Raw genomic sequence first — 10237 nt, forward strand, 5'->3', positions numbered from 1 at the left:
AGAAGAAATTGAGAATTTGTGGAAAGAAGGAGAAGAAGTTTAGAGAGAAGGAGGAGAAAAGAAGAGGCTTGAGTTGCAGAGAGATATAGATTTCTGAGAAAAATGAGACGACCTGCTGTTTGGAAATTTCTATAAAATGCTCCATCTTTTTTATTTGAGACATTTGTCCCTCCCTTCCACCTGTCATGAGTTTGAAATTTACAAATAAGTTTGAAATTTACAAATAAGTTGGCTGATATGAAATATTTTATCATAAGTCCCAATCCATATAAAATCATGATTTTTTATTATTATTTTAGTCATTGGAAATTTTTTTAGTCTCTACACTTTTAAGACCAAAACTTCTCATTATTTATAACTTTTTTCTTCTTACTTGTCATATTTTTTTTCCAAGATGAATAGCATGGGTTTCAACTAAACATTTTTTTTTCTTAGTCATGTTATTTATTTCAAATTAATTTTGAATTTAGTCACTAAAATTATATATTACTATTACCATAGTGTAAGTAAATCTCAAGTAAGTCTTTGAACTTTAGGATTATTTCTAAATCCCTAAAATATACCGCTTTCAATTTGGTCTCTGTTATAAAGACACTTAGTTATAATAAAAACATTAGAATAGAAAATGAAAAACATGTGATTAACTAACTTTGTGGATTCCATGAACCCTAAAAAACCTTCAACAAGTGATTTACTTATTTTCTTCTATTTTTTAGACTAATGAGACAAGAAGTTATTTACTTATTTTCTTATATTTTGTAGACTAATGAGACAAAATACAACTTTTATGAGTAAAATTAACCATTTACTTGAATGAGAAAATTAAGGATACATACATTGCTCATATATTTAGACAACTGAGATCACAACAATAACATAAAAAGCAGTAAAAAAAAGTTTAGTATCTACAACTTTAACAATGTTAATGGCCAGTGGTAGCAACACTATATATCAATCTTGAACCTTTTTGGAGTATAAAACAGTGATGTTAACTGACCTCCAAATAGAAGAAGAAACTGTAACTCAGCCTTTTCTAACTTTGTTTCTTCTCTATTCAAATGGCAATCTGATACTAACCCAAGTTAGATATCATCATGATGTAGAAACATACTCTCTCTAATTGTTTAAAGTTTATAGTTTACAAAACTTTAACCAATAGGAGAGTTTGTTCATTTCAAAAGAGTGTTGCTAACATTCTCTCATCGTCTGAGGTATTTCTTTCCTCTGGCATCATCTTCAATGATACTGCAAAGGGTAGGTGGAAAATCAACTGGCCACAAAACCACATCATTTCCCCAAACAACCATCTTAGCAAGATGATCTGCTGCTCTGTTAGTTTCACGCCATGAGTGAGAAATTTGATATTTATCAAACTTCTTCAATAGTTTCCAGATTTGTTTCAAATAGCTATCAGCTTTTGGACAATGCTGTTTTCTATTGACTGTCTTCACAACACTCATGGAGTCTGATTCCACCCATATTGCTTTGATCCCAAGGCCCCAGCAAAGAACAAGGCCTCTCCAAATGGCCCACAGTTCAACCAAGAAAACATCTCCTTGAGGCACTTTAGAGACAAAAGCACATATTGGTTCACCCGTATAATCACGAAGCAGCCCTCCAAAACTGGCACTATCTCTGTTGATAGAACCATCAGTGTTTAGTTTTGTCCATCCAAACTTTGGCTTTGTCCACTCACACCATCTTATGGATCTGGAAACTGGGTTGAGAATGTTAGCAATTTGGTTCAGATTCCTTATCAGAACCATACCTTTGATTCTTTTCTGAGTAGAGGATAACAGGTATTTGCTATTTGTTTCATGGAACTCTACTCTTAGCTCTGTTTCCTTATCCTTGTGTTTCTTCCCTTTGAGATGTGCCCTCAAGCAATTTTCACTGGTAGTACTAATCTGACATAAAGCACAGCTCCATTCCTTCTGAACTAGTTTTTTTCTAGTTATCCTTGCATAACTGCTTTCAGTTCTGTCACAACCTGCACTATCATCCTGATGCAAACAATTTGTTAGGGGAAATCTGTCAATGTCTATTCAGACAATTACACATTAGAGTTAGAGTGAGAAAATATGATGAGGAATGAATAGGAAGCAGACACCTAATTGTAGACTGTTGCATATTGTTCAATGTAGTAAAAATTATATATGAGATTAATCTTCCTTGAGTTGAATATATAACCGAAGAAATATGGATTAAGTCCAAAATACAAATAAAGAATAATAACAAACAAACTAAAGATAAAAGATAAAATAAGATATTTATCTAAGATATCTAATAATCTAATATATCTAACATTCCCATCAAGTTGGTGCACACAAATCGTATTTACTAAGTTTGTTATAAATATAATCAATAAAAATTTATTGAAAATATATCTTTTTACGTGATACCAAATTATTAATGATTTACGAAGATGATATAGAAGACAATGAACCAACTCAGGAAACTCTCCCTGATCAACAAATCCGAGAGATTACTTCATATAAATCTCTTCATGCAAATCATTATTAAGGAACTCTAGTTGATATTGGTCATTGTTAATTAAACTAACAATTGCAATTGGAGAAAAAGTATATATGGGCGGGTCAGACACACCTAGAAGAGAAGTTAGAAGAGACAGTATAGGAAGAAGCCATGGATGAACAGGAGAGAGATAAACCCTAAAAGTCCAAGATTCTCTAATCAAGGCACGTGAAAGAAAACGAGGTGACCTTGACGCTTTGAATCACTGCCATAGAGGAGACGGGACAAGCGTCCATGACAAACCTGAAAGTGGAAAAAGAATGACCTCAAAAATCTGAATCGCTACCCTGCCTAAGAGGAGACGACACGTGCCACCATACACGATAGAAGAGGGAGTAGATCCACAATTTCAAAACACGCTGAAAGCGCTCAAATGAAGGCATCGTTAACTACATTGTGGTCACTTGGCCAAGAAGATCAAAACCCGTCGTTGGTCGAAATTAGAACTCCAACGATGATGACATACGCTGCTGCTGCCGCCAGTAGCAGGTGAGACAGAAAATTATTTTCTGAAATAACTTTAGATTCTAGATACCATGTTCAATACAGTAAAAACTGTCTGAGTTTAATCTTCCCAAGATTGAATATACACATAGAGTAAGAAAATTATTTTCTGAAAGAACTTTAGATTCTAGATACCATGTTCAATACAGTAAAAATTGTCTAAGTTTAATCTTCCCAAGATTGAATATACACATAGAGTAACAGAAGAAATATGGACTAAATCTAAAATACAAATAAAAAATAATAACAAACTAATTAATGATACAAGATAAAGATAATATCTAACAATTTAATATATCTAACACATAAACAAACATGAAACATAATTACAGTGAACGTTTCCCATGACATTTGCATATTTGGGTTCATAGATAAATTCAGAAATTAGAAGTAGCAAAAAGATGGCTAAAACCTTAATATTATCAGATGGGTTGCAATACTTGAAAGCAATACCTGACATGCTTCAAGTTTCTTTTCTTGTATTTGACTTGGCGTAATTGTCTGATAAGAGAAATCAACAAGTTCCTTTTCCTGTATTTGACTTGATGTAATTGTCTGGTCAGAGACATCAAAAAGTTTAGCACCCTCATCTGATTCAGAATCTGTGCCCTTCTCACTGACGATGTTTGATATCTTTGTAAATAGGGTCCAAGAACAGTAGGGTCTAATTAGGAATCTGTAGACACATGGTGCTGCACCAACATAAGGCATCAACAGCAAGACAGTGGCTATGGATTTCAGATGTGGCCACCATGGGAGACTGTAAAAACAGGAAAATTAAAAATGAGAATAAATTGAAGTAGAAAACCAAAAGATGAGGATGTGTTCAAGTATCAGTGCAAGTTATGTTTGGCTCCATGCAGCAGACAGTGATTGTAAGAGGATGAACTCTTACTATGTTTTCTTTCTTTGCTAACTCTACAATCAAATTGAAGAATAAGGGAAGAGGTTAACTTCTAATTTGAGATTTTGAGACATAAGTTGAATAGCAGGAATAAAACAAAATATGCACATTGCAGTAACTTGGAAGGTAAAATTAGAAAAGAAAGCATACCAAGAGTTTACATGTTTAAGTATATCAAGAATACAAAATGTTGTAATTAGAGGAAAATCTTCCTAATTAAGAAAATATCTGTAGAATTAAGAAAATATCTATAAAATCTTCTAGCTTATTGTTCAGTATATTATTTTCTTATTTCCTTTTTTAAAAGATTAAATTGTTAAGTAAGGAAAATGTAATAGATGTGAATAATAATAATAAAAATCATTCTCCTTTTCAAGTCAAAATAATGTTAAAACTAATGAAGAGTTTTGTGATACCAGCTGAGTGGTTAAAATGAAAAAAAAAACAACTAGGAATTATTTGTGATCACAAAGTACCTACGAAGCTTAAAGGAAAGTTTTACTGTCACATTACTCTATGGAAGAGAATGTTGGACTTTGAAATCACAAGAGGAAAATGTACAGTGACTGTATCAGAGTTAAGGAGAAATGACAAAAGAATGATTATGGTGGTTTGAATTGAAATTATCAGTGAGCATGAACAATTAGGCGAGTTTAATGATTAACGTAAACTAAATACTCTTTAGATTTTCACAAATTATCAATTGAACTCTCAGCAGAAAAGAAAATACCGGTTAAATAACACTGAAAGTTCCCATTCCACAATTGTTGACAAGGAAAACAGAACCCAAAAAGCAAGGCATCGCTGCTTGCTGGAACGAGAATCACTCTCCATTGCACAAACAGAAACAAACCTGAAAAGATAATTAGGAACCAATCTCATACACATACATCTGTCATACTTTCAGATTAAAAAGGCTATTTTTTTTGCCAAGAAAAACATCCAATTTGATTCTTGCAACAATTTAATACAATTAATTTCATCCCTAAAGAGAACAGCGAATACTTCACAGAAAGGGGGTATTTTTCCTTTGTTGTTCTCATTATCGTATTTACGAGTACTGAGTAGCGTATACTTACAATGGACAAAGCAAGCTAAATGGAGGCCTGCAGTGTGTAAGAAAAACAAAACAGACACAATCGTAAGAGAATAAGAACATAAGAAACTGAAACTGAAGTGTTAAATTTGGTTGATCATAGATAAATTTAGAAATAACTGGTAAATGAAGAAGAGAGAAGAGTTGGATTTACCATGAAAGAAGGGTGAATGAGTTGGTTAAGAGAGTGTAAAATGGTTCTTCCCATCCCATTCTTTGCTTCTTAATTTCAATCTCTTTTCTTTTCTTTTCTTTTCTTCTTCTTCAATCTAAATCCAACAAAGCAAGAACTTTATGGGAGAAGCAACAAGTTCCAACAGCATAGTTCAAAAGGCGAAGACCAAAAGTCAATTTAATCACTGCTGTCTCTTTGTTTCCACATAAACCATCAAAGAAAACGACACGACAAAATACAAATTTTATTTTTAATTCTTCTTACAATTTATACTTTTTATTATAATCGAAATCATTTTTCTTTTTCATTTTCTTTTTTCTTTTCTTCCCTTTTCCACTTTCTGACTCGAATCCGAAAATGGTGATTTCCTTAACAAAGCAACTTTGTGTTACAAATGTTGATTGGCTAACACCAATCCAATCATCATAATTTTGAAATCATCATAATTTAGGTTTAATAGCTTATTTTTTCTTCAATTTTGATTTATTGTGTCAATTAGGTCATTAATTTTAAAAGTGTGTCAAATTAATTTTTATTCAGTAAAATTTACATTATCGTGGTCTCTGTTAAATAGCACAAATTCCCTCTTCTGTGACACAACAGGCATCTCTCTTTCTTTTGTCAGTTATCTTTTCATGCTTTTGCTTTCATCTCACTTTGTCCCTCTTTCTTACGAATCTCAAAACTTTTTGTTGCATCACTACTACTTATCACTACACTTCCCAATTTTCTTTCTTCTCACTTTTTAAATCCTCTCATGTTTTTTAAAAGTGTATTAAAAATATTTCTAAAATCCCAACATGAATATACTTTAAATATTCAATAAAAGACAATACAAAATATGAACTCGAAAAATAATGTAACTAAAATAATATAATTAAAATACATTTTATAATAGATCTTCAAGATAAACAATATCAATAATACTAATATAACATTACTGTTAATATAAATCAATATTTATTTAATCTATAAAGTAGATTGTTAATACATTAATAGTTTGCATTGTATAAATAAAGAAAATTAAGCTAAGATGAGACTTTTCATGATATAATCCGAACTTATGATATATGTGTATCAAGTGTAAGGTTTAAATCCAAATCTGTAAAAAGTAGCAGGCGATGCATGTTGAGTTAATTTTCATCACATTGGTTGTTTAACAATTAGCACAATTTTCAATCCACCCTTTCACTGCCCCTCGCCGTCACGCGTCTTCGCAATCCAAGGTCGCTCCTGTTCCGTACGCCGGAGCTCATGCTTCGACACTCCCTCAAGGGCGACGAGCTTGTAAGGATTGAACCGCCGAGTGCGGCGATCTTGTCCACCGTCAATCAACGCGCACCACTTCTCCCTTTTTCGATTGTTCCTTCTTTTATTTGCAAAAGGGGTTGTTATAAATGTAGTTTGAGATGATGGAGGTTGAAGGAGATGATGGGCGCTTGCAATTACCGCAATCGTGATTCGGATGATAGGATTAGGGTTCATTCGCGATTAGGGTTCGCGTTCTGAATTGGGGCTAATTTGGTTTTCTGTTCTTTTAAGTTTTTCACCGCCGCAACCCAAATTGGGGCCTTTCGAAGCTGCACGAAGTGCGTCGGTGGGGGATAGCGCTGTTCATGATGGCGGTGATGACAGTGAATATCTGTTTTGCAGGTTTGAGTGGAACAGATGATGGTGCAGTGGTTGCTGGTGTAGGGATTGAGGTTCTCGGACGACCGAATCGGAGAGAGGCAAGGTTGGGGGAAGAGATTGAGATGGCGCCCCCAGACAGCCTTGAAGATCGAATTACCGGTGTGTTGGAGTCATGGAATTTGGGAATGTTGAGTTGACGAAGGAGTCCCAAAATGATTAACCTATCTTTTGGTGTGTTACATTGTTTGAATGTAGAGAATGAGATGAGTTGTTCTAGAAGACAAGTTTTGACCAAATTGGCATGAGGTTTGTGATTTGGTCTTATTTGGTTTGTTTAATTGCAGGTGAAAGAATGGTCTTGGGATGAAATGAGGAACATGACTTGATATCTTCTGGGTGGAGAATTTGGAACCGTGGAAGACCGAATTCGAGTCTCTATTAGTACTGAGAAGGATTAAGAAGAGACTTAAAGGATTATGCAACAAGCTCTAGGGAAAGAGCTGAGGAGTTCGACATCTCTTTGTCAAAATGGGAATGATGAACCAGGTCTCTCCCACTCACTGGGTTATTTAGGAGAAGAGTGAATCTGGGTTTCTAGTGTCACGCTGCTCTATCTTTGCCGGAGGCTGCAGATTTCGTTGTTACTCAGGTTGATCGAAAATTTTAGTTTGCTAGGGAGAAAACCTATTTTGGATTCTATTTTGTATGAAAGAATTGAATCATGAGTTTCATCTATGTTGTAAATGTTTTAACTTTGCGTAAGATGTTGTTAAATAATGTTCTGTCTTGATGATCTTACAAGGGAGATTATGATTGAGGTTTACTGATGAATGAAATAAAACTTATTCAAGCCAAAGATCCAATTTTCTCTCTCACACATTTTCTCACATTCTTTTGGTATTAAAAAAGGAAGAAAAAAATATATCACTGACAAAAGGTCCTTTGTTACATAGGAAAGAAAAAAAATTAACGCCCTTGATCATAAATTTTATTAAGTGAAGATCAATTTAACACATTTTTAAAATTAAAAACTTAATTGACATAATGAACTAAAACGGGATAAAATAGACTACTAAACCTATGAATTTATCAATTTATCAATTAGATTTGAATCTTTTCCTTTTTAATGAAAAATGGTATCGAATAATTAGTGGCTTGGTTTACTTTTTGAATTTTGGTGTAATTAGTGGCTTGGTTAACACCATAAAGGGATATGTTTAAGTCTTATTCAATATTTTTCTTATCGAATAAAAATCCACCCTTATATTTAAAATGATTCTATTGATGCCATCAATTTAATTATATATTTATATATATGCCCACATAATTGATTAACTTAATTGCAAATTATTTTAAATTTAAGAATATAGGTAGAACATTGGTATTCTGATTATTATTTTTCTTTAAATATATTTAAATAGACTAATTAAAAAGATGTGAAAGGAAGTACTAATGTACCATTCATGTTACTACTATAGTATTTAAATATTTATGTATCAATAAAATATTTATGATTTAAATAAATTATATGATAAACATTACTATATATTTGTTCGAAAACTCAATATTTGTACAAAAATACTATATTATTATTATTTATCATTATTGTTATTATTATTGATATTATAATTTATAAATCTATAAAAAGATTCCTTTTGATGTACATAAATAATTTTATTCTTTTACTCCTAAATTTATTTTAAGTTATAACATACTAAAAAGAAATTAAAAGACATCAATGTAAAAAATAAAAAAAAATTACAGTAAAAAAAGAAGAAATTATAAAATTATAAACATGTAAACTTATAATACTCTAAAAATCTATTAAAAAACTCAGTTTCGAAATTATCAAGAAATTAAAACAATTACAAAAAATATAAAACGCTCAAGGCACTATTACTTCTTTTATTACAATATATAATAAAAAATATTTAATTATTTTATTTCCATAAATTAAATTATATGAAATAAAAAATTACATATTCATAAAATCAGAAGAGAAAAAAGGGTAATAAAAACGCCGATACACATTAGCATAATAAGACAAAAAAACATAATAATACATAATAATTTATTATTTAATTTATATTTTTAATTATGAATTCAAAAATATAAGTTGCATAGTAAATCAATTATGCTACTTAATATTGAAACAAATCAAAATAATATTTAATTATAAAAATTATAAATAAGTAATAGAATAAAAAAAGATGCATAAAAATATAAATTTCAGTCATTTAATTTTTTATATAATTATAAAGCCTTGTCTATGTAAAAGTTCAGAAAATGATATTTTAGAAATGGTATTAGTTTAAAAACAGTGAAACTCTGTTATTTTAATATTAAATGATTTATTTATAGATATTTTTTTAGAGTTCTCTCTCTTATTTTTAAGAATTCTTGAATTTTGATCATCTGTTTGACTGTCAGGAAGTTCCTATGAGATTATAGAGGAGTCATCTCCATTTTTAACCGATCAATTCTTGGTTTAAAGCAAGCACATTTTTATCTTTTTATCCTTTTGTTCTTTGTTTATGATCATGCTTAGGAATCCCTTCACATGTATTAATTGTACTATATTCTTGATTCTTTGTTGATTTGTGGTCCTAAGGACTCACGCGAATCACGATTTGGTGATTTGTAAGCATTTATAGAATTCCTTGAATCAGAAGCAAGGGTTTTGGTGTTCTTAGAGTTTGGTGACTTCGCTATAAGATAAGGGAATCTAATGTTATTTTCTAATTTAATTATTAAGTATAAAATGATATTTTGAAAATATATGAAATGGATGCATGTTGTGATTTGTGTGTATGTACGTGGTTGTATATATAATTGTATATGTATAAAATGTTTTTATGTGTTGAATATGTTTGATTGGAGTTTAATGAATAAATGATGCTTGATTCTCTGCATAATTTGATGTGAATTGGGGTGATTTGATGAAGATAATTTGTATGATGAGATTGGTGAAAAATGAAGGTTGATGTATCTTTTAGTAGTCCAAATTGAGGGGTATTGGTTTACAAATTCTTGGAATAGTGAGTTTAAAGTGGAACCTACAGTTTGGTAAGTGTTATAATGTATTTCATGGCTAATTTATATCCTTAAATGGTAAGTTATGATGTTAAGTTGAGAGGAAGAAACTGAGTTCACTTTTAGCTTTGTTTTAGGGTGAATTTAGGGGTTTAGATAGGCGAGTTTTTGTGGAAATGGTTGTTTGGAGAAAACATAGGTTTGTGGACAGTTTTGAAGTCAGTTAAGACTTGTTGGAGCTTTAAAACCAGTAAAATTTGGTGTATAATGCAACAGAGCATTTGTGCGGGTGTGTTTGCATGGTTTTTGGTACAAATAAAGGGGTTTTGGGTAATGACTTTCTAAGAAAGAGTATCTG

The 10237-nt window shown here is 31.4% G+C and overlaps 1 protein-coding gene and 1 long non-coding RNA gene across 2 annotated transcripts; one reads left to right on the forward strand and one right to left on the reverse strand.

The window, feature by feature from the left end:
• Nucleotides 1–808: 808 nt before the first annotated feature.
• Nucleotides 809–5408, reverse strand: LOC108337207 (uncharacterized). Its single transcript, XM_017573679.2, has 5 exons — nt 5194–5408; nt 5023–5049; nt 4674–4796; nt 3493–3799; nt 809–2003 (listed from the first exon to the last, which is right to left on the reverse strand). Exons 1-5 carry the CDS (start codon nt 5250–5252, stop codon nt 1200–1202), a joined length of 1320 nt encoding a protein of 439 aa, XP_017429168.1. The 5' UTR covers nt 5253–5408; the 3' UTR covers nt 809–1199.
• A 745-nt stretch (nt 5409–6153) lies between these two features.
• LOC128197962 (uncharacterized) lies at nt 6154–7608 on the forward strand. Its single transcript, XR_008250724.1, has 2 exons — nt 6154–7077; nt 7191–7608. It is a non-coding gene; the product is annotated as an uncharacterized LOC128197962 (long non-coding RNA).
• The last annotated feature ends 2629 nt before the right edge of the window (nt 7609–10237 follow it).

The sequence above is a fragment of the Vigna angularis genome, chromosome 7, assembly GCF_016808095.1.
Source record: "Vigna angularis cultivar LongXiaoDou No.4 chromosome 7, ASM1680809v1, whole genome shotgun sequence".
NCBI classification, from domain to species: domain Eukaryota; kingdom Viridiplantae; phylum Streptophyta; class Magnoliopsida; order Fabales; family Fabaceae; genus Vigna; species Vigna angularis.

Bases quoted from the DNA above. Each gene is read 5' to 3' on its own strand.
- LOC108337207 (XM_017573679.2), bottom strand. From the start codon at position 5,252: ATGGGATGGGAAGAACCATTTTACACTCTCTTAACCAACTCATTCACC. The intron at 4,797-5,022 runs GTAAGTATACGC...TTATCTTTTCAG, and splicing joins TTTAGCTTGCTTTGTCCATT to GTTTGTTTCTGTTTGTGCAA. The intron at 2,004-3,492 runs GTATTGCTTTCA...TGTTTGCATCAG, and splicing joins AGAAACTTGAAGCATGTCAG to GATGATAGTGCAGGTTGTGA.